This window comes from Rattus norvegicus, chromosome 18 (assembly GCF_036323735.1).
Source record: "Rattus norvegicus strain BN/NHsdMcwi chromosome 18, GRCr8, whole genome shotgun sequence".
Taxonomy (NCBI): Eukaryota; Metazoa; Chordata; class Mammalia; order Rodentia; family Muridae; genus Rattus; species Rattus norvegicus.
In genome coordinates, this window is record NC_086036.1 from 28,285,835 (window position 1) to 28,310,486 (window position 24,652).

The following is a 24,652-nucleotide window of genomic DNA, read 5'->3' on the forward strand; positions in this document are numbered from 1 at the left end:
TCAGAAGAACTTTGGAAGACTGTCATCTGGATGAGCTGGAAGTCCCTAGGTCCCCAAGCTTCCAGGAATTTGTGAAAGAGGCCTGGCAGCAGTGACCGTGGCTGAAGTGGAGAGGAAGGCAGTGAAGGAAGCAGGACTTGGTATTTGTGTTGATGCAGCTGAGCATGATCAAGGTGCCCACAGTGGGAAGGCCTGTGCCCGGGCTTGGGAGGTGGTCTCACCGGGAGGCAGAACTACGTGTACCCTGTGCCTGTTCCTCAAGAAGGCAGAGGGTTGGATGACACTGCGTGGTGGGCTTTTCACTGAGTCTTGGCATTACCCTCCCCATGGGTAAAAGCTGGAGACTGAGTGGTCTAGAATTGAACCCGTGCCAGATTCCTAACAAGCTGGGCTCCTACTCCAGCCCCAGAACTGCCAAGGTGTAAAATAGAAAACACAAGACTAGAGTTGAAGGCCCACTGTATAACTGGTTCAATTTGTAAAATCCGCAAGTTCCTGTGCTGTGCGAGTTTGAAGGTGTGGATTTGATGAGGGTGCCAACTCCTACCCACCATAGAACCAGCCCCTGGGGGAAGAGAAACTGAGGTGCAGTCCAGTGTAGGCTCGGACTTGCAGCTCCACTCTGAAGGTCTCCAGGCAGTCCGCACCCCCTGCTGCAGTGTTCTACAGTGTAATGTGCAACCCCAAGTTGTTGGTTTTTTGGGGAAGGAGTTGTTGTTTGGTCTGTGTGTCTTTGGCTGTCCTGGAACAGATATCCCCCTGCCTCCTGAGTACTGGGATTAATGGCATGTGCCACCACTGCTTGGTGGGGTTTTTGTTGTTTTGTTGCTTTTATTCCTGATCATTCCTTTAAAATACAGATTTGAATTCTGCTTGGCTTATCTGAATCTGCAGGAGTGCCCCCTCAACACACACACACACACACACACACACACACACACACACACACACACACACACACACACCTCTGTGGTGTAGGGGACAGTGCTTCCTGGCTTCTCAGCTGTTTACAGGTCACCAGCTTTACTCCTTGGTTAGGTCATTCTATAGTGTCCCTAGTATTCATTCCCAGGAGGAAGAAGGTTGTCCTCTAGAGCAATGGGAGAAGAAAGGCCAGCCTCCTCTGTGCACCCTTGGCAAGCACGGAGAAGCAGGCTGCATACGCCGCTGCTGCCACTCTTCTCTGGTTCTGAGGTGACTGCAGGCCTGAGGTGTACGCCTCACTTTCCGTCTCACTTTCCCCCTCCTTTCTCTTTCCAGTGTATGTGGTAGAAGACCAAAGAAGAGATGACCTGGGCCCATCCACCTGCCTCACAGCCTGCTGGACTGCTCTGTGTTGCTGCTGCCTGTGGGACATGCTCACCTGATCACCTGATGAGCCTAGCTCTTCTGCTTGGCCGCTCTGTGCCACTCCGATAGGTGTGCCTGGGCCCACCTCTTCTGATTGCTGTATTGACTAGCTCTGCGCAGACACCTCTACTCTCAGTCCTATGGAGTTTTAGACTAGTGAGGGTTTCTGCTATTTAGTTCAGTGACTTGATCTTTTTAATGTTCAAAACTCATTTCTTACTGATCTTTAACAAATGTGCTAAATAATTTCCCTTTTTTTTTGGCCAAAGGCTTAGTTATGAAATATATATTTATAATGTTTAAATTATACACTCAAGGTAATGGCAATATGTGACACACCACTAGATCTCTGCTCACACCCTATATGTTTCAATAAATCTGTCCAAAATCTGTGTGTCTGAATCATTCCGGGTAAACTAAACCTCCTTGGGGCTGTGCTTCTGTATCTCCCAGATTCTGTTATACTCCAACCACCACGGCTCGTAAGATACAAGCAGGTCAGCTTGTGATACCTACCACCCAATTCACAAAGGGGAACTTTTCTTCTATTCTGGCTAATGTCTTAAAAGTGCTGCCCAAGGCCCAGTGTCATATTTACCAACACAGCTCAGACTCGCTTATGCCTAGGCCCTGGGAAAGGGACCTCTGGGTGACTCTGAACTGCTCCTGCTCACCAGGAGTCCATAATCACAGGGTAAACAAATCAGAGGCTCTTCCTGCTCCCACCCACTCCTAAACTAGTTAACCAGCCTGTTGTTCTCACATTCAGCCACAGGGTGTCGCTAAGTTGTCAAAAAACAAGTCAGAGTCTCCTTGGCCACAGAGCGCCAGGGCAGCCTTGCCTGCTGTCCATCTAAGCAGCAGTGGAGGGCAGTGTGCTTCCATCACTCAAACTGAAAGTCCGACCTAGGCTAGACGAGACAGCGCCTCAAGAGAAACAATTTTCCATCTTCACACACTGGATCAGCATTCCCAGTTAAAGCCCACCACCAAATAACACTCTGGCTGCAGGGAACAGGAAGGGAGGTGTTCTGAGTATTCACTAGTAGTTTTTTCGAAATACTTAGTTTACATCTAGTTTTCAAGAACAGTTGTGTTCAGCTGACCTGCAGTAAATTCCTGAAAGCTGCGCGGTGAACGGGCTGTTCTGAGAAAACGAAGGGGAGCTCAGAGGTGGCACCATGGCCAGACAGAGCCAGAGATGCTGCTTGCTATTGAACTTTGTTTTGGAATTCTGAGGAGAAAACAGGGAAGGAACCCTGACGCCAACTGTGGCTCTGTTCACCTCACCTATCAACTTGTCTTCCTTCTTCTATGCTCTACAGGGAGGCCCATGTGTCACCTGTCAAGGGACAGAAGGAGGAGAAAAAAGGGACGCGAGCTGAGGTAGACACTTGCCTCTCTCTCCTCAGTTGGAGAAAAGCAGATGTCATAGAGTGAGACATAGTTTTTTATTGGTCTAACCTGGTCTAACCCACATGCCTAGTGACAGGCTTGGGCAGCTTTCTCCCTCTGCCCTCCATTTCTTCCCTCTGTTGAGAGCTCCTGGCTTGCCCCAGGAAAGAAGAGTGTCCTGGGCAGTGGTTGGCAGACATTCAGTTGGGACCTGAAGGGCCTCAGGGTGACAGAGAGATGGGGCCACAGGGCAGAGGGAGGGCAGTGCCCTGCACAACCCCTGTCTTGACACAGGATGAGAGGGATCAGAAAGGAAGAACTTTCCCAGCAGCTCCTACTGTGCCCTTCGAGCCATCAGCATTTCTCGGATGTTGTCTTCAGCTTCCTTAACACTCCGTTCCAGGTAGGACTTTTTCTGCTGTAATGTGAGAAAAAAAGGGTTAGGACCAAAGTGAGCAGGTGCAGCCATTACAGCCACAGGTTCTGGTGTCCTCCCTGAAGTGATATTAGACACGCTCCCAAACAAAAGGCAGGTGAGCTCACCTGTCTGTCCACAGCATTCCCCTCGGGCAGCCCATAGCAACCTTTCCCCCAAAGTAAGGACAACCAGACGAAGGCCAGAACAAAGCTGCTGCCCCACAGTGGACGGTCTCTCTGGGTTTTCCATGGTCTGAGCCAGGCATCCACAGCCTCTGGTGGACAGAGCAGACAGCATGCACCACGCTATCCAGTGGGCCCAGAGCAGTCTCTGCACATCTCACTCAGGCAGATGAGTCAGAGTGCAAACTGCTTTCCTAATGAATCTGCTGCTGCCACAATCCAGAACAATGACACATGGGTAAAGCAGGCTTGTGGAAGCTCACCTTCTGTCCTAAATTAAACTCTAAACTTCGACAAAGAAACATAACTACTTTCTGAAGCCACATCAGGACTGGGACCACAAAGATTAGTCAAAGGAAATGATGTATATACATTTTTTGTCCTGTGCTCATCCCAAAAGCATGATGGCTTTACCACAGGCTCCTGCCCAAGGAACAACGTTGTGGCTGTGTTCCCATCTAGCAGACAGGAAGTGCCCATTAGAGGAATAGTACACGTCTTCAAAGAATACCAGGAACCACTCCCAGGGTCAATGACTGAAGGAGCTGCACTGGGGCTGCTAGAGCCAAGGAGGTGCCACCAGTGTCCTCCACATTTCACAAAAGTGCCTACATGACCCAGGGAAAGTGTACATGGAGGGCTGGTGGGCCACACATCACTGTGCTTCTAGAAGCATCACAACCTGCTTGACAGATCTTCCGGACCTGCTTGCTTGGGACATGAAGGGAACAGACAGGGAAAGAGCCTATCTACAAGGTGGTCATTTGTACCAAAGCTCTGCCTTAAACTTCTCCTACTGTGGCCAGACAGCTCTCAAACCATGTGTTCCAAGGCTCGCTCTGCAGAAGCAAGACACAAATCTGTACCAGCTCTTGTGCGAGCCTTCTCTAACCTGACTTTCCAATTAAACTTCCTCTTGGGCAGGAAAAGCCCAGACCCTGACTCATCTACCTTCTGCCAACTTGCACCTACTTCCTTACAACACCAGGAGTGCCATAAAAGCCATCAGGACTGTGACAATTCAGCAGCACCAAATGTGTACTGTTGCTATGGAATTTTGCTTAAGTACACTGCTAACCCTGATACGGCCTATCACAGTGATAGAGTGGGGACTGAACTTCCTTTGATAAACAACCCTTACTTGTGAGTTTAAGAGGCAAATACTGATAACTGCTGGCTCATCACTAAAGAATGTGCCCATATAGGATAGCAGTCATAGTTCCACATGCCACCTGGGCAACTTGGACCCAGCCTCATGAGAAGAGCTAGCAGAGGAGCAGAGCTCTCCCAGCCATAGCTAGTGCCCAGGGACCTGGGTCTGTTGCTTTTGCTCTGACAAAACTGCTGTCATAGATGACAAAACCATAAACTTAGAATAACAGCAAGGGCCACTTCATCCTGCCCAGGTTTCCAAACAAATGCAGGTTATAATCCCAGCATCAGTACAATATTTCACAGCATTTCTTCCTTCAGTCTTTCAGAAATTTTATATTAGTATAACCCAAAGTCCTTGAATTTAAAAACAAAACAAACAAACAACCCGGCAGAATGGTGGCTAGAGACCTAGCTCAGCAGTTATGAGCACTGCCTGCTCTTTGCAGAGGATCGAGGTTCAGTTCCTAGCAGAGGATCGAGATTTAGTTCCTAGCACCCATATCATAACTCACTCTAGTTCCTGGGGACCCAATACCTTGGGCACCAGGAACACATATAGTATACATACATACATGCAAACAAAACACAATATGTGAAAGTATTTTTTAAAAAGATAGCATAAGTAAGCTTTTAAGTCTCATTGTCTGGTTGGCTTTTATTTTTAGAGACAGGATTTTCCCATGTAACCTGAGCTTTCCTGGTACTCTATGTGTAGCCTAGGCTGGCTCTGAACTTGTAGTAATCCTCTTGCCTCAAGTCTTCCAAGTGCTGGGGTTACAGGTATGTGCCATCAAACCCAAAACTTTAAATCTTCAGTTTAAATAAACTTAGTGGACAATTCTTTAAAAATAAGTAGTTTAATAATGGAGCTTTCCTAAGTATTTCAATAGTTCCTGTCTCGGCATCAAGTATAACTAAGCCCAAATGATATCCAATCCAGACATGCTGTAAGGGAAACCACCTGATCCCTGCTACCCCTGAACACACTCTTAATCAGGAACAGAAGTCTCCAGATTTGATCCCATTATGGATTCTAAATCCAGTTAATGTCCTTGAAAGAAGGGGATGTAAAGGTCACAGAGGGAGAATGCCATGTGTGCTCTAAGACTTGCATGGTCGGCCTATAAGAAAGCTGGAAGAGCTAAGCAAGCATCTTTCTGCGGCCCTTCAACACCTTAGTTCTGGACTCAGCCTCCAGGAAATGGGAAAAGATTTTTTTTTTCCAGTCTATGAATTTGTAGTGAGTATAGCTAAGAAATCAACACAGAACATGAGAAGAGGTGTGTCTACAAACGCTTCATACCAAAGCTCTTCTAGACCTAAAGGACCATGTACCTCTGGTCACATCAATTGGCAAATGTCTCTAAACATTTTTATGCTGGGATTGTACTACTCTCAAAGACAACTGAGAGAAAACCAACCCAACCAAAATGCAAACAAAGTCATCACAAGGACAAAGAAAATGAAGGACTCAAGCGTTAGTTGGCCTTTTTCCCTTGACTTCTGTACTTAAATCCTACGCAGATCACAAAGTCAGGGCCTGCCTTCCCTTTCTGGAACAGCAGCTCCATTCTTGCATTGGGTCTACACAAAGCCATCACTGGTGTGCCATCCATGAGCCTGTCACATCCTGCTAGCCCTGTCTCCAGACCTTCACGAAGTGACTGTCTTCTGACTTCCTCACTGTGGCTGGGGTCTTCCCTTTGTACTCAGAGCTTTCTGTCCGACAGCCTTCAGTCTGTAAACACCAGAGCCACTGAGTCTGTGGTTGCTAAGGGCACACAGCACAGCCGAGGTGGCTTTAAACCTAAGTGTCCTGCAGGCCAGGGCCATTCAGAATCTGGGTGGCTTTGTCAGGCTCACAGTGTACCCTTCAAGTGTCACATGAGCTCCTTGCTTCCTTAGAGCACCAATCCCATCCACCCCATGGTCTAACCACTTCCCAAACCCAGCTCTTCCAGGCCTTCCTCGAGTGTCACCTTATCTAAGAGGGAAATGTCTCGTGGGCAGCATTTGGTTCTGTCCACGCCTGGGTCCTAGAGTCTAGGACGGCCAGTGCATAGCAGCACTCATGCTAGTTGCATGTGGTGCATTCGCTGGAAGAGCATCTCGGGAGTCTGTTCACTGTCCTTGTTTCCCTCCCAAGTTCAATAACTGGGGAGCATGCACCAGAGGAAGCAAAGGCAGAGAGCAACTGCTTCACAATGGCTTTCCTCTTTGGGCTTTGGCCTCTACCCTCTTGCCCCTGGATATATAGAAATTTACAACTAAAACTTCTTTGATGCCAACAGAGACCTCAGAGCCTTGATCTCACAACAGAGCAGGCCCTTAGGTTTTAACCAGGTCAACTGCTATAGCTGTAAAGCAAACCTTTGCAAGTTCCCACAGTTTAGACTGGGATCTGGTGCCAGCCTCTCAGCTTCTGTGGACTGCACCGGACAATGGTCACCTGTAAGCTCCAGGGGCCCCAGAGCCCACCTTCCTACAGCAATCCAGGGAAAGGTATGTGCTGTCCTTGCTGCAGCGGCTTCCTTCCTTGCACACAGTTCCCTCACAACCCTTCCCTTCTCTGGTTCCATCAAACCACAGAGCTCTGGGTGCAGTGACATTCTTGTGGGACCTTCTTTTGATTAAGAGTTTCTGAGACTTCTGCAAGGCTCAGCATAGCTAGGGAGGTGCCACTGCTGAAGTTACTGCCCACATGGGAGACATCCAAAACTGGCTTTCAGTCTCACCAGAGGGACAAGGTTCAAGCACCCAGAACTTTCCCGACACAGCGCGATCTTTTAGACTCCTGAGATAACACCCCCATGACTCCATGCAGGCTTCTCTCTCTTAGGAACTCTCTCCTAAACCTGCACTTTCCCCCTTCCTGCTTGTACCTTGGGGATAAAAAGAAGGTTCAGGGTTTTCTTTCTTTCTTTCTTCCTTCCTTCCTTTCTTTTTCTTTTCTTTCAAGACCATGTAGCTTGCTTTTTAGTCTAGGATGACTCTGAACTCACAATCCTCCTGCCTCAACCTCTCAAGTGTTGGGAATATGTGTGCAGCACCACACTAGCTGTTGGGTTCTTCACTCTAATCCTCCACTCTAGGGTTTTGACATGTCTCCTCTCTATGCCACTCCATTCTCCCTCAGCCACAGACTCTCAAACATTAAAGTAAAACAAAATGGTGATAAGGGGCGAGGAAAGATGGGGGGGACCAAAACAGGCCTCTAGCTACCCTGTGCCTCCAATCCAAACTGCAGGAGCAACAGACAGGGTTGCCTTACTCTTCTACATCAGAGACTTGGGAGGCTCCTGTCCTCAGAGCCCCTTTGCTCTGAGTCTGTCCTTTCCACAGCCAACACACTCAACACTTTCTCTACGGTGAATCCAGGGATCTGCCGACTTCAGGTTTCCTACTAGTCAGAGAACTGGAGGCAAAGGCTGCTTTCTCCTCGCTGTCCCTTGACCAGGTCAAGAGTGGGAGAAACAAGTACAGTCTTACATGCCTATGGACCTAGCACACGCCTGTTGTTTAAAAGATGAAGAGGACGGGGAGGAGGAGGAGGAGAAGGGAGGAGGAGGGAGGGGGAGAGAGGAAGAAGAGGAAATAATATTAAAGGGTGGGGAGATGGCTCAGTTGGTGGTATGGACTATCAGCACATACAACATGCGACAACACATGCCTAAGATCTCTGCAGTAGACAGCAGGAGACAGGATGACCCTGGACCCCCTGGCCAGGCAGGCAGGCAAATCGACAAGCTCTGGGTTCACTGAGAGACCCTGCTTCAAAGGATAAGGTGGAGAGCAACTAATAAGGACACCCGATGTTGACTTCTGGCCTCCACCCACACTCATACACACTAGTGTGCACGCACAAGCATGCGCACACATACACAGCAGATTCCTGACTTCTCTCAGTCTTCAGAAGTGCAGCGGGTCAGGGGGTGGCAGCTGCCCACCACGATAAAGCTGGGAAAGGCCGCGATGGCTAAAGGGAAGGGGATGTATCTAGGCAGACAGGAAACCAATGTGGAAAGCAAGAGGGTGAGAAGCAAACGGAACAGACAGAAGGCATGAACAGGAAGTCAGGAGGCAAAATGAAAGGCCGCTGCAGCCAATGGGAGCATCTGTGACCCAGCAAGGACATCTATGACCTGAGCTGAAGAAGACAACATCACAAGGGCAGGAAGTCAGGGTCTAATGGGAGAAACAGGTACTGACCATCTGTGACCCCCACTGAAGATGCCAGGATCCATGGTGACTGCACGACAGCACTGAAGGACAAGCTCAAAGAAAGCAAGCAACTGCTTGTCTCAGCAGGGTTCAGTACCTGCATCTTCTAGAAGCAACGTTAGGGACTCCCTTGGAAGCTGTTGGGCTGAAGGACAGGAGCCCAGAACTTGTTCAGTCAGCAGACACAGTGTGGTTTTCCTGCAGAGAAGCTGATGCTGCTCCTGTGTGGAGTCACACACCAAAGCAGCTGGATCCCCTGCTCCCTGTTCAACCCAATCCACCATGACAAAGTGCCACACTGGCCTAGCACCTTTTCTTCTTCCAAACCACTGGCCAGCCAGCCCCTCAGTCTCTCTGAGGCTATGTGACCTTCCCTGACAACTTCCATTTAAGCTGAGGTCTATCAGACACTCTGGGAAAGACAAGGGTGAAAGAAAGCTTACAGGAATGTAGTGGCAGTGGGGACAACTTGTCCAAAGCAAATGGCACCAACAAGCTTCATTCAAAGAACCATCACCAGTAAAGACGAACCCCAGAAATCCTGTGGTTTAGCTGGCACTGATACAGGCAGGGACATTTGGATTAACAGAGTCATAGAAGAAGAGCCCTGAAGGGCAGTGCTTCTCATGTGGGTCCCATCCCAGAAGCAAGCATCAGCAGGGGGCTGTCGGAAGTACCCGAACCAAGGCTCACTGAATCAGAGACACTGGGCTGAGTCCAGTAATCTGTGTTTCCACAGCCATTCAGTGATTCCAAAACCTGCTGAAGTGTGAGAGCTACGGTCCAAACCGGGAGTCAGTACATTTTTCCTCTACAAGGCCAGATAATAAATAGTTTAGGTTTTATGGGGTTGTCTGCAACTGCAGCACAAAAGAAGCTGTCGACAACATGCAGACCAGTGGTGTGATCTAAGTAACAGGGCACAGTTGGCCTTTAGGGACACACACAAGGCCGCCCTTCAGCAGCTGTAATGTGCTGACCTCTCTCCGGGGTGGTAAGATTCAGTGAGAGCTGACGGCCATGTCAGTCTCCATTCACTCGTTTTCCCATTCATCCACTCGCTCGCTCACTCACAGAACAGCTTTGCCTACTTTTTCCTTCAGCAATTGGAAAAATTCTCCCAGCTGCCTGGGTGAGCCCTCATTCACTGGGGGCTCTCTGCCTTCCCACCCAGAGGCTACATCATCAAGTGACTTAAAGTAGGGAGCAGACAACAGCCCGCTGACGTTACCCCATGGTCCTTTCGTTCCTCCTCAGCCACCTAGCTCAGGCCCTCCACTAGATTCCACAGCTCCAGTACCTGTGTCTGACCACACAGCACTCTCACCACCACAGCCGTGAGACCTTCTGGACCACTGCTGTCTGACACTGTGCTCTACCACGTCCAGAGTGCCACCGTTTCCCTCTCCCTACCTACCCAGCCTAGCTGCCACAGACCAGCAAAGGATTTTTAAATTTTCTTAAAAAACAAAAACAATATTATTTTACAGGCACACATTTTTCTCCTTTACCCTCTCCCCTTGTTGCACTTATCTGGCAAAACACCAGTCTGTATTAACCCTATCCATGCCTATGGTGGCTAGGAACTGCTGGAAGAAGACAGTTCACAGACTACAACCCTCAAAAGATACTCAAGCCCCGCTGTCTAGCTGTCCACACTCCAGAACAAGTCTATGCCTGTTGTCTCTGATTCCCAAACTTTATTCTCTCTCAGCTCACCAATGGGGGAAAATATTATAATTACTCTGCTTCTGCTGCTGCATCTAAGCAACCAGTGGTGTGACGGTCCCTCCCCACTGTCAGAACGGTCAGTGTCCCCATGTTTCTACAGGAATCAAAATCAGCCCCTACGTAAGCACTGAATGCATCACTACCTGCCTTCCCAGAAACTTCACACAGCTACCCGTCTTTCTTCCTAAGCTATTTAAGATCCATCCTTGGCAAGGAAAATCATTAAAATGAAATACTGAAAAAATGTTTCCTCTGGGTCACTGACAGCTCAACAGGGAGGAGAAGCACTTGCCACATAGACCTAACAGGCTGAGCTCAATCCCCAGGACCCAACAACAACAACAAAGAGATCAGCTTAGCTGCACAACCCTGGCACTCCTACAGAGACAGGAGGATTACCTAGGCATTTGAACTCACAGTGATCCTCCTGCTTCAAGATCCCAAAGTGAACACCTCCAACAGCTACAAAACCATTAGCCAATCATTTCAGCAGCTGCCTCTACCTCCCACTTGTTCCTCAGCCCTCTCCAATTCGGCTTCCATAGGACCTACAGCTATAACCCCTGCCTGTGAGCCCTGCTGCCCAAACAGCAGGGCTTCTCTGTGATTTGCTTCGGTCCCTCACCAGCACCCACCATCCTTCTTGAAGCATCTCCTCTCAGTACCTCAGAGTGTCAGACATGTGAAGGCCTCGTTAAGCCTGGAGACGGTTTTGCTTTCTGGTTTTAAAGAGGTCAGCACGCTTACAGCAAAGGTGATTATACGTATGCTGCTCAGGCTATCTTTGCTCAGGAAATGGCACTCACCATTTGCTCAATTCTTAAAAATGTAAAATCCACATAGCAGCCAGGTGTGATGCTAATCCCAGCACTGAGGGGGCAGAGGCAGGCAGATGGAGGCCAGGAGTTCAAGGCCAGGCTGGTCTACCTAGCAAGTTCCAGGTCAGTGAGATCTGTCTCAAAAAAATTAAAAAAAAAAATTAAAACAAAGAAGACTCCTTTCCTAAATAGTCAACTAAAAGCAGCTCCAGGAAGTCTGACATGGCCCCTCCCGATGCAGCCTCTGGCTTGCTTTGCCGTGACAGACCACAGGTACAGACTCTGACCCAGCACACGGCAGGCCCACAGACTGCTGGGCTTAAAAGAGTGAGCAAGTCACAGGCTTTCTGTCACAGGGTGCTCACAGCAGGGAACTAACTCCTGATGCAGATAAGAGCTCTCCAAAACAAAATAAATAAAGGCGAATTTTAAAGATGTCTTTAAGGGGTTGGGGATTTAGCTCAGTGGTAGAGCGCTTGAGCGCAAGGCCCTGGGTTCGGTCCCCAGCTCCGGGGGAAAAAAAAAAAGATAAAGATGTCTTTAAAGGAAACACACTTGGCCTCATGTAGGCTTTTGAAACTGCAAAGCTCACCGCCAGTGATACACCTCCCACAGCAAGGCCACGCCTCCTAATCCTTCTCAAATAGCAAGACTTTCTGATGACTAAGCATTCAAATATATGAGCCTATAGGGGCCACTCTTAGTCAAACCACCACAGAATACAGTAAGAGCTCTGAGGAAAAGCAGTGTGCAGGAGGAAGCATCTGAGTTAATCAAGGCTGTTGCAGAGGTTCCTCAGAAGACAGGACAGAGCAGGGTGTGTCTGGGAAACAAGGTATGAATAACACTGAAGCACAGAGACGGGCAAGTGAGAACCAATCAGATCACACAGGGCCTTTTTGGTTTTGGTTTTGGTATGGCTTTTTTGACACAAGCCCTACATAGTTCTAGCTGTCTTGGAACTCACTGTGTAGCCAAAGCTAGCCTCAAACTCAGATCTTCCTACCTCTGCTTCTAGAGTACTGGGATAAAAGGTGTCTATAATCACATCCAGCCCATTATACAGGGTCTTAAGCCACCAATGTCTTAGTAGTTATCGTGAAGCCACTAGGTTTTAAACTCTAGTGAGTACAGCACCTCCTTCTCACTAAAGCCCAAAATGAAAAGTCAGCTTCTCACAGAAGGGACTAGGAGTTGTGAACAGCTAACAGGCATGCCCAGGACAGGCTGCTTTATCCCCAGAGGCTGAGTGGGTCCAGGGCAGCTGCTGTCAAGGCTGAGCATCTGGTCCAGTTGCCAGTGTGATGTGCAAAAACAGCTAAGATCTGCGATTTAGAGATATTATGACGTACAGGACTACAGAACATACGTGTAAATGTTGAAAATATATTAGAGCAGTGGTTTTTCAAACTTTCTAAGGCTGTGACCCTTTAACATAGTTCCTCACGTTGCAGTGACCCCCAGCCATAAAATTATTTTTGTTGCCAATTCATAACTGTAATTAATATAAATATCTGTGTTTTCTGATGGTCTTAGGTTACCCCTGTGGAAGAGGTCTCAACTCAGGTTGAGAACCACTGTGTCAGAGGTTTTGCAATAGTCTAACAACAACAACGAAAATCTGGACACCTTTAATCCCAGCACTTGGGAGGTGGAAACAGTTGGATCTTTGAGTTTGAGACCAGGCTGGTCTACAGAGTAAGTTCCAGAACTGCCAGAGCTACACAGAGAAACCCTGTCTCAAAAAAACAAAACAAAAGACAGCCCCTTAATGGTGATCGTGAACAGTGAACGGGTAAAGAAAAGTCGAAGGATTTATGAAATACCAGGAGACAGCAACAACAGAACCTCACCAAGTCCCTCACTGTCACCTGCACTAGGATCAGATGTCAGGGGACAAATGAGACAGGAATGCCTTCCCAACCCACACACCTAGCTTGGGCCTGGCTGGTGTTACCCTTTACTAAGCTGAGGACGCCAGGGCCAGGACCAAGACTGGAAGGAAAGATTATGAATTTTATTTTCACCAAGTATAATGCACCTATGACAGACTGTGGGTGATGGGAGACGAAAAGAGATTGATCTGAAGTCGTGAAGGAGAGCGAGGCTAAGGATGTAATTGTTAGGGTTGGGGAAATAGCCTGGCTAGTAAACTGCCTGCTGTGGAACTGGGGAGGCGGAGCGGTGGGTCCTTAGTTACTGGCAGCCAGCAATCTACTGGGTGAGTTCCAGACGCATGAGAGACCCTGTCTCAAAATATGAACAAAGATGAAGATTGGCCTTTGGCCTCCACACACATCTGTGCATGCACACAAGCACCTGAACACACATGTGCACTCACACAAACAAACAAAGCATCAAAGAGTGATACATACCTTTAATCTCAGCACTGAGTAGGCGGAGACAAGAGAATCTGTGTTTAAAGCCAGCCTGGGCTACAGACTGAGTTCTAGACTAGGCAGAGATACACAGTGAGATCCTGTCTTAAACAAAGCAGAAAGTTGGGGAGTATAACTTGGGAGGTTGACAATGTATGTAGTTCAGTGCACATAACTTGCCTAGTACATGTGCCCTGAATTCAGTCCCCAGTACCACCAAGAGATGAGAAGTAAAAGCAATCTCTCCCCCTCCCTTTCCCTCCTCCTCCCCCTCCCCCCCCTCATGTATACAGGCAACAGGATGGTTGGTAAGGGTGACTATCACCATGACCTCTGGGTTTGATCCCCAGGACTCACATGATGCAGGAAAAAACCCACTCCTGCAAACATCATCAAAGTTAAAATAATAAAATCAAGGAATGGCCCTTGAGGTCATGAGAAAGGATGAAATTCTTAGAGTATGGAGGATTTAGCCTTAAAGAAATTCAACATTTTATGACTGGAGGAAAAGGAGAAACTAGGCTAAAAAGGAGGGAAAAAACCAAGAGGAAAAGAAAGAAAAAAAGGCTTAGGAAAGGAGATCAACCAGAAATCACTAGATGTATTCAGACAGGAGCAGCGACTGTGGCACTGGTGGTGCCTGAGAGGAGGACACACAGACACAGACACAGACACAGACACACACAGACACACAGACACACAGACACACAGACACACACACACACACACACACACACACACACACACACACACACACATTAGGAAGGCTGTGGCAGAAAGCTAGAAAGTCAGGCCGACCAGGGCCACACAAGGAGACCCTGTCTAAGAAAAACAGAATAGAACAAAAGGAGAAGGAAGGAAGGGAGAGGGAGGGGGAGGGAGGGAAGACAGGCTGTGTGGGAAGAGAGGGATGCCATATTCAGTTTCTAGGATACCTTCTACCCTGAGGACTGACCCCAAAGTTTCATGAAAGAAATTAGGTAATATTTTCAGTGTCAAGATCTTTCCAGTGAGACACTGGGCCTTGTAAATGCCCCAGACTGCTGAGACCTAATTACACCTAACAAATGCTGAGAGGCTGAAATGCTTTGTTCAGGAAATAATGCAGCCAAGGCAATATCCTCAGAGACCACACAAGGCCAAGGCTGAGAATCCCATTAAGTATAAGGAGACCAGCAAAAGGCAGCAGAGAACTGCTGAGGTTCCACGGAAACCCGAGTGAGTACAGCGCTTGCTTGCCTTGTAGACAGTACAGCCTACACACCACAACTCAAGTCCCTTTTGCAGGAGAAAAATATGAGCACTTGCATGTGATAAGAAAAATACAGACATGCTTTTTTTTTAAAATAAATCAAGAATGTCCTTAATATATATTGTTTTTATTTTTTCCAAGATTAAAAAGGTTCCTGGGGCTGGAGAGATGGCCCAGCAGTTAGGAGTGCTTTACTCCAGAAGAGTCGGAACAGCCACTAGAACCTACACTGTCTGGTGACTCACAGCCACCTGTGACCCCAGCTCCAGAGGATCAGACAGCCTTCTCTCTCCTCCCTGGGCACTATACATGCATGGCATACACATACACAGGCACACATACACACACAAATTATTGTAAAGGTTTTTATAAGGAAGACAATGGTCTCAGTAAGAAGGGCTGAAGGACTTCAGACTCCAGCAGCAAGATAAAGCCAGTGAGTGCCTGCCTTTAGGTCTTAGAAGGAACCAGAAACCAAGTGTCTGGACCGAAGGCCCAATAAAGCAGAGAAGAACAGGGTGTGCCAAGGCTGGAAGAGGAAGCAAAAGCCAACACCTCACATTCTTAGAAGTGGGGGTGTGACTGACTCAGCTCAGTTGGGGGTAGGACTCAGCCAAGCAGGTATGTGGACTTGTGGTCTAGCTCTCCGCTCCAAATAAAAGAAAAACTGCTGTTTTCTTACAATTCAACAAGAGCAATTAAAAAACAACCGAAGGGCTGGAAGGTGGCTCCCAGGGTAACTGCACCAATCTGTAGCCAAACCAGATGTTGTATGTTCAGTCCCCAGGCTCAGAGGGTGGAAGGATAGACTGACAAATTATCCCTGACCTCAATCAAGCTAACCTCAAAAGCCACGTTCCACAAAAATCAAAAACAATCAATTCAGCCGTGAGGTGACTCAGCAGGTGAAGGGGCTGGCATGCGGCCCAACGCAGCCTGTATCCAAGTCCTGGAACCCACACAGGAGAACAGACGCCCAAAGGCACAAAACGAGCAGTGTAGAATCAGAAAAGAAGAGAACGGCTGCCGTGTGGAGATGAAATGGGAGGAGGTAACAGGGAAGTAAGATGCGCTCTTCTGGGGTGACAAGTATTCTGGGGTCGCAGTAATGACTGTTACACAACGGCTTTATGGTAAGTGTATTTTAATCAGCTACAAACTGTATCCTCACCGATGCACCACACACGTGAAGCTTTATGCTGCAGCCTATCTGAAACAGGTACAACCGAGAGGAAGGTTCTAGCAGATTATTCCCCAGTGGTACCCCAACTGACCCGCAGCCCACCCAGAAACTTGAGTAATTCATACATAGACAGACTGCCACACTGATTTCTGAAAATTATCTTAATAATCTGTACAGAAGCACTAAGCACTTAGAGTAACGAGTTAATAAGGAACTCTGAGAGCCAATGAACAGTCGAAGGCTATGTGATCACACTACTACACTCCAATGAAATTAACATATTTGTACAACTGAAAAAATAGAGATACGGCAACCGGAAACCCATAAAAGGACCTGGAGACAGTGAACACAAGCTCAAAGCCACGGCAAGCACAGAAGCATGAGTCACAGGCACCGCCTGGCTGGACTATGTGGTCAACAGAGGGCACAAATGGAGACTACAGTCCACTCCAATATCAAAGCGCTATTTATAAAGCTTTCCAAAACCCTGGCTCTTGCTTAGATGGAAAGGAAGGAAGCTCACAGCTATACCTGTCGGCATGATCCCAGGAAACACTGCTCTGTCTCTAAGCTAAATTTCCAGGCTACACTAGCAAGCAGGACCTGTTCACAGCCCAGTGCTCTGATGAGAAGATCAGGTCCACATCACTAACTTCATGGTCCAGGATGACTGATGCAGAGTTCAGACCATGATGAAACCATTCAATGGACCAAACGTCACAGTTGTTATTTGTCTCCAACTCCACACCCACCCATGCTACCATGGAACTGGTGTAAACAGACTGGAGTTTCATATGCTATTAGCTCTAAGTACTGACATAATACCAATTAAATTTATAATGACTCTCGAGTAATAAAAGAGTCCTTGGCACAATTCTCTATGCAAACATGATTCAAGGGGTGGGTTCCGTTTTGCCCTTTCTTCAACCCCTAGGTGCTAGGCCACATAGAAGCCATGCACAATCTCTATAGACAGCTGATATTTTAAGACAATTATCATTTTATAAAAAGATCAAAAATCCTAGAAAATTCAAGAATTTCCCAGAATGCCTGCATCTTGGGCTGGCAGAGGACTCAGAACAAAGAAAGAAGCCTGCTATTACAGATCTCTGGAACCCACACAGTGGGAGAGAACAAATCCAACAAGCACATGCACACACACACAAGTAAATAATTAAGTGTTTGAAAGATTTTTCATTTCTTTAGAGCCAAAGTGACTAACAGTAAGAGTTGGGGTCTACAGCCCAGAATCCTGGGTTCCTACTCTGGTGTCCCTCTTTTTCTCTGAAGGATTCTAGCCCCGCAAGGCACAGGTAATCTAGTTCCAAACTCTGAACGAAGGACACCAACTCATGAGATGGTTTTTTTCTATGTCCATGGCTATTGAGGAGTCAAAGCAGCAGATCTCACATGTACAACGCCCTCATGCCACGAAGCCAGTCCTCCTGGCCCTGGGAGTTTATGTTTCTTAGAGGAGTCTTAAGCCTCATGGCCACACTTATGTGGGATAAACTATGGTATCAACACTTGATTCTTCAAATACAATACAGAAAATTACTTTTTCTTGTGGAATTTCTACAACAGTTAAGAATCAACGAGCTACATCTATTTATGTAGTAGTCAGAGCTATGAAGCCTGCTATTGGGTGGGGAGGGTTAAGATATATGAATGGCTTGTCATCCACCCACCTATACGCCATGAAAGCAGCCAGCCTTCTTGATGGTAGCTGCTTCTGGCAAACCAGCGAGACTCCAATCTCATCAGCACTGTGGTGTTCTGGCGATGGTGTAGGCTTCTGTATATGGAGAGGGCATTTTGGGGGTCATCATGTTTTGCCTCACTATGTAGCCCTGGCTAGCCTAGAATTCACTATGTAGATCAGGTTGGCTTCCAGCTCACAAAGATCTGCCTACCTCTGCCTGCAGAGTACTGAACAAACATTAGGAAATGCTGAGGCTGGGGTGTGGCTCAGTGGGCTTGCCTGGTGTGTGAAAGGGTCAGAGTTCACCCTCCAGCACTGCCAAAGGAGAAAGAGAAAAAGTTCATTTGTTATTTCTGAGTGGTGACTACAGGTTTGTTTGAGACAGGTTCTCACATAACCCATGCTTGCCCCAAAAAGCACTGTTTAGCCAAGATAGACTTTAAATGTCTGACCTTCCTCTTGAGTGCTGGGATTGCAAGCCTATGTCTAAATGGCACCACTGACCAAAAAGAACTGAGTTACATCCCAGTCCCTGACATTGATTTTGCATATCTATGTATCTTGACTCTTTCCCAACTAAAAAAACCTTTATAAACATTTGATGGTGATATGCAGGATTAGTAAACAGGTGTGAGGAAGCTGGTGTAGTGGCATGCACCTCTAATCCTAGCACTCTGGAGGCAAAAGCAGGTGGGTCTCTGTGAGTTCAAAGCTACCCTGGCCTACACAGGGAATTCCAGGACACTCGGTGCTACATACTGAGACCCTGTCTCCAAACAAACAAAACAACAGGACTCCGCCTTATACCTTACATAAATAATAACCTAATTGCAACGCACAATACTGAGTAGTTTACACATGAAGCTGTAGGTGGGTGTATATAAGGAAGACATGCTTTTCTTCCCGGCCCACTCCCATTAGTTATGGTCTTGAGAAACCACTGAGACGGGAGAAGAGGCTCATCCAAAGCGCACATTTTCCTTCTGAGGTGAGAGGGTCTGTCCACCTCTGCTGCCCCGTGACTCTCTCACCCTTCACCTCTATGCCTACTCTGGAGCGGCTACAGAACCATATTACTGCTGCAGATTATGCCACCCTCTTCAACCGCATCTTCATCACTAAGGAAGGACACAAATATATGTATATATTTAATTTTTTAAAAGATGTGACTTTGATACTCATCTGACTTCCAACCTACTCCATCCTGGTGGGAAACTGTCACCCCAACTCCAGTAACAGCTCACACAGGCGTTTTTGGGCTATAAAGCAGTAATTTACCCAAGATAGCAATAGGTGAGAGCTTCAGTTCTTGTTTTTTTATATCCTACCCCAAGAATTCATAAGGTCATGTATTAATACTGGGTATATCACAGCTAATAACATCTACAATAGGCTAAGATCTTCAAGGTAAACAAAGTTATTCGAAAGCTCAAGTTTTTCTTAGTATATCCTCAAATCTTAAAGAAAAATGTATACGTGTGACTGCACAGAGAGAAAGTACTTGGATTTGTTTTGTTGTTGTTCTAAGTGCATGACATAAGAAACTCTGCTACATGGGGTGGGGGATCCTAACACATGGGAGACTGAGGCAGGAAGATGGAGATTTTCCAGCCCAGCCAGGGAAACAAAGTGAGCCTCTATTGCAATAAACAAATGAAAACAAACAAAAATCTGTGCCATCTATCTATGATATCTTCAGTAAAATTTGAGGTGGGCATTTCCAGTTAGAAGGAAACGTGCCTGAAGGTAAAAGGCCCCTTAAAGAGATGCTCAGAGTCTTCAGATGCTCCCTGCAGGGTGGCTCAGGAACATGACACATTCAGCTCAGGGATAACATGACGTCAACTTTTACCTTCTGCATACCCACTTAAGAGCAAACCGGCCTCCCTCAGTCATCTAGGTGTGGCCTGCTCTAGAGTCAGAGCAAGTAAGGGAAAGTTAGAAAAGGTATTTGCAGGTCAGGACTGAAAACTAACAGTCCCTAGGCTGAGAATGTAGCTCAGTGGCAGAATGTTTGCCTAGCATATGTGAGGCTGTAAGTTCAATTCCCAGCCTCCCAATACACACACACACACACACACACACACACACACACACACACACACACACACACACAACATTGTTTAAATTTTTAAATTAAAGGCAGGTGTACTGAAATAACACGCATGGTTGGCTTTTTTAAAACAACCTGACTCAAAACAGCTGGGGAGGACTACTTACATTTCTTTTCCCCACATTCACTTTCCCATTTAAACTACCAACCCTCATTTGCTTGCTAGCTTTTTCCTCTCAAATCTCCCCCATCCTTCTCTCCCCATTCCCACTATCGAAAGCCATCAGCACAAGGCTACAGCTGCATGGTTGACCTTCAGCACGGACAGATGGACAATTAGGTGTTCTTTTTGAGCCCCTAGGCTCTGGCTCTCCACTGTAAACTGATGTGGGTCCCCAAGTGCTCTGGGGTGTGAGAAAAAGGAGCCTCAGACAATGGTTTGTTTGGTTATTTTAAACAAACAAACATCATCATTCAGGGGAAATGGTACCAGGTTCCGTTTGCCTTTTCCCTCAGGAACCACCCTGAGCAGTGAGCTGTGCCGCTCATCAGTGAAGGCCTTAGAACGCACGCACTGCCTATTTGTTATTTTTAGCAATTTAGTGGACAACGCCTGACAAGTAACGGTGCCCAGAATAGCTAAAGGGAGGGGATTATCAGATACCACCAGCAGAAGACAACAAAGTTATCACTTCCTCTAGCCATAAGGAAGACTCATTTTCCACATCTTTGCAGCATCACACTTTAACCTTTAGAGTCACATATAAAAATAGTATTTCACTATAAAACACTAGTGGAAACTGATAAGGTTTCCTGAACTGGGCACTGTTCCACACTCATGTCTATTTTCTTAAAAACAAAGGCAGAAGCCGGGTGTGGTAGTGAATCTCTGCAATCCCAACACTCCGGAAGACAAGGCAGAAAGAGGACAGCAAGTTTATTAGGGCCAGGGCTACCCTGAGACCCCATCTCAAAAAACAGTCAGGACTGGCTGGCCAGTGGGACAGCTCAGTGATCAAAGGCACTTGCAGTGTGAGACTGAGCCCAGCACCAAATCCCACTTTGTGGAAGGAGAGAAAGGACTTTCACAGCCATCTATTGAGCTCTAAATGTGTACTCCAGCATGCACACAGGGATGTGCAAGTGCACGAGCATGTGTACACACACACACACACACACACACACACACACACACACAATAAATAGATAAATAATTAGCAACATAAAGTCAACCTGAGGTTGACACCTCTGTCTCCTGCGCAGGATATGTGTCGACCTGGAGATCCCCGTAATAGATCTCCGTAATAAACCTCGCCTTTGCTTATTACATCCAAAAAAAAAAAAAGTCAACCTGAAACATTCTACTTATAAGTGAAATATGGGGGGGGGGGCTGGTTATTGTCGTACATGCTTTTTTTTTTTTTTTTTTTTTTTTTTTCTTTTCTTTTTTTCAGAACTGGGGACCGAACCCAGGGCCTTGCGCTTGCTAGGCAAGCGCTCTACCACTGAGCTAAATCCCCAACCCCGTCGTGCATGCTTTTAATCCCAGCACTTGGAGGCAGAAGCAGTTTGATATCTGAGTTTAAGGCCACCCTGGTCTACACAGAAAAATCCTGTCTTGAAAAACCAATAAATAAATTTTAAAAATAAGTGAACTATTACAAAACCATTTTTAAATTGGCACAGGAAATTAAAATGGCGAATAAAGTTTCAACAAAGACCAGAGTTATCTATCTACATCAGCAAATGACTTGAAACCAGTACCAACTAACAAGAGACAATTTATAAAATGTCCATGTACAGTCAGGGAAATCTAATTCTTTATCAGCATTTGTTGAACACAGGGACAAACATGTCAAAATTCTCAGGGTTGTATAATTTGTAAGACTGTAAAAGTGCTACAAATGAATAAAGCATCTTCCTGTGTGTGCGACTAATACATGACTAATACATGTGCACTTAAACACTGGTGATGGCTAGTATGAACTTCGTTTAAAAAAGTTGTGCGTACGTGTCACCGTGAGTTTGTACATGTGAATACAGGCAGGTCCCCCGAGATGGAGTCACAGGCAGCTGTGGTTGTGAGGCCCTGACACGGTGCTAGCATGGAAGAATAGTAAATACTCTCAGTGCTGTCACCTCTCCAGCCCTCAGTATAAACTACTTTTAAGGACCATATGACCCTCTCTTTGACACAGTGACTGCTACAGAAATATGAAAGGAGATGACATCATGCCATGAGCACACTTATTAACAGGTGTGCCCTTCCCCACATTGAGTACTGAACACTCTGGCTTTTTCTGGCAAGTACCTTTTGGTCTGTCTGTCTGTCTGTCTGTCTGTCTGTCTGTCTGTCTGTCTAAAACAGGATCTTACACAGTCCTGGCTGTCCTGGAACTCACTAGTAGGTAGCAAAGGAAAACCTTGTACTTCTGATCCCCCCTGCCTCTGCCTCCCAGAGTGGTAGGGCTACAGATGTGTACCACAGCACCTGCTTGGCCAGCAACTGTTACTTGAAGCTGAAGATCACCTGTCCTGTAAGAACAGCAACTGAGAGAATGAGGACTAGGGTAAGTGAAGTCACCGATTCCTGAAAGAAACAAGCCTGCAGTAGCCTGAGGAATATCTGAAGACCTCCCGAGCACAGGGATTCGGAAGGTAGGGCTCCTGTACTCAAATGGACACAAATGTGTGTAACAGCCACGGCTGAGGTCAACTCTCAGAAGCACTCAAAAGGAGGTCTGACAGGGGCTCAACATTGCAAGGACACAAAGCTCCCTGGAATCAGATCTGTGAGGAAAAACACAACATGCATCAATATGCAGGAAACCCATCTCTGGGCTCATTGCAATGCGCATTTAATTACTGCAAATTTTCACCTTAACCATAAAGTAAAGGTGCACCATCAGGAAACAGTGAATCAAAGGCTATGCTGCACATGAGATACCTGTACCGTGTATCTGACAGACAGATGAACAGAGTTATCCGGTTAAAAGGAATAGTCCATTTGAGCTGTTCACGTCTAAATTCTCCTTAGACACACACACACACACACACACACACACACACACACACACACAATTTCTACTGAGAATATGAAATATACAAAGTCTCTATTTGGGCAAATTTTAGTAGGGAATCAAAACACCCTAAGGCACTAGAAATAGTGACATAGGGAACACTTGGTCAAGGCTTCGAGGGACTATGGTTACCTCTGAAGGCACGCAGGTGATCCTGTAGCTACATTATCCCTCATGGCATCAGGACTTAGGATCTTACAGAGTCCACCACTGACTCTAGGGTTTCCACCCACTGACACCATAAATGACCAAAATCATTTGAAACAAACATACACTTTTATAAATGCTGAGAACGCAAAAATGGCCTCTCTGAAGAAATGGCCTGTTACGTCTGAAACCTCAATGGACTTGGGAACTTAACCTTTGTATTTTTAAAAAATAAAAAAGAAATACGCGTATTAGATCCCTTTCTGTACAGTTACTCCTGACAGCCAGAAGTCTGTGGAATTAATTCTTGACACGTTTTTTATTTCTAGGACTCATGCTCTGCTGGGGTGAAGGCCTCCTCAGCAAGAGTATGTTTTAAACAGTCACTCTGAGGTCTGCACGATGACAATGGACTGTCTGCTAGCACTTCTGTACAATGTGATACTAGACACCAGGAAAGATGAGCAAATCACCTTAGAAACAAGCACTTCACACACACTGAGCAAAGAAACAAGAAAAAAAAAAAAAGAATTTGCCTTTATGTATGCCTCTGTACCCTGTGCATGTCTGATGCCCACAGAAGCCAAAAGAGAGCAGCAGATCTCTTGGGAATGAAGTTACCTATGGCCGTCAGGCACCATATGCGTGCTGGAAATGAAATCCGGATCCTCTAGAAGAGCAACCAGCCATTAAGCTCAACTGCCTCTCTGCACTCTGAAGGGTAAAATGGCTGGGGCTGGAAGGATGGCTCAGCCATTAAAAGCACAGATACAAATCTGAATCCCAGCGCTACCACGTACCTACAGTTCCAGCTTCAGGGGATCTGACGCTGGCTTCCTCAGGCACTGGCAACTCCCATGCACGCGCACACACACACACACACACACACACACACACACACACACACACTCACATTCAAACCCACATGCTGACATACACACAAATAATTTAATAAACTAAAACTTTAGATTTTTAAAAACGTTATCTTATATGTAGGAGTGTTTTCCCTGTGTACATGTATGTGTAACACATGCTGCCTGGTGTCCTTGGAGTTCGAAAGAGGATGTCAGGTCCCTGAGAACTGGAGTGATGGGTGGTTGTGAGCTGCCATACTAGAGACTGAACCTGGGTCTTCTTCAAGAACGGCAAGTGCTGGCCCATCTCTCTAGCCCCAAAATAAATCTTTTTTTGAAAAATAGTTACCTCAAAGGTTAGGGTGGTAAAAAGCAAACAAGTAAGCAAGCAAGCCAGGCCTGGTGGCACATGCCTTTAACTGCAGCATTAGGAATCAGAGGCAGGCAGATCTCGGAGTCAAGGCCAGACTGGTGTACACAGGAAGCTGGATAGTCAGGGCTATGTAGAAAAACTGTCTGGGGAATAAAAAGAAAACTACGAAAACAGGCAGGCTAGTAGCCAGGCATGGTGCCTTTACACCCTGAGCTCAGGAGGTAGACGCAGGAGGGTCTCTGCTGCATTTGAAATAAGCCTGAGGTACCGAGGCCAGTCAGAGCTACAAAATGAGACCCTGTGTCAAAAAAGAAAAAGGTCAGGGTAGGGGTTAGCGGTTGCCTGTCGGGAGGGCAAGCG

At 46.7% G+C, this 24,652-nt stretch overlaps 2 protein-coding genes across 5 annotated transcripts in view; one reads left to right on the top strand and one right to left on the bottom strand.

Annotated features, from left to right (window-relative positions):
• The window catches only part of Cystm1 (cysteine-rich transmembrane module containing 1), a 67,714-nt gene extending 65,974 nt beyond the window's left edge, over positions 1–1,740 (top strand). For all 3 annotated transcript variants that reach the window (XM_006254622.4, XM_039097367.2, NM_001402495.1), the window contains exon 3: positions 1,261–1,740. In XM_006254622.4, coding sequence (XP_006254684.1) covers positions 1,261–1,367 — 107 coding nt within the window. In that variant the 3' untranslated portion in view covers positions 1,368–1,740. The remainder of the gene's footprint in view (positions 1–1,260) is intronic.
• Positions 1,741–2,375: 635 nt separating this feature from the next.
• Pfdn1 (prefoldin subunit 1) overlaps positions 2,376–24,652 on the bottom strand; it is a 52,989-nt gene continuing 30,712 nt past the window's right edge. The window contains exon 4 of one of the 2 annotated variants that reach the window (NM_001108427.1): positions 2,376–3,163. In NM_001108427.1, the coding sequence (NP_001101897.1) occupies positions 3,080–3,163 (84 nt within the window). In that variant the 3' untranslated portion in view covers positions 2,376–3,079. The remainder of the gene's footprint in view (positions 3,164–24,652) is intronic. The other variant, XM_039096961.2, reaches the window with a different exon arrangement.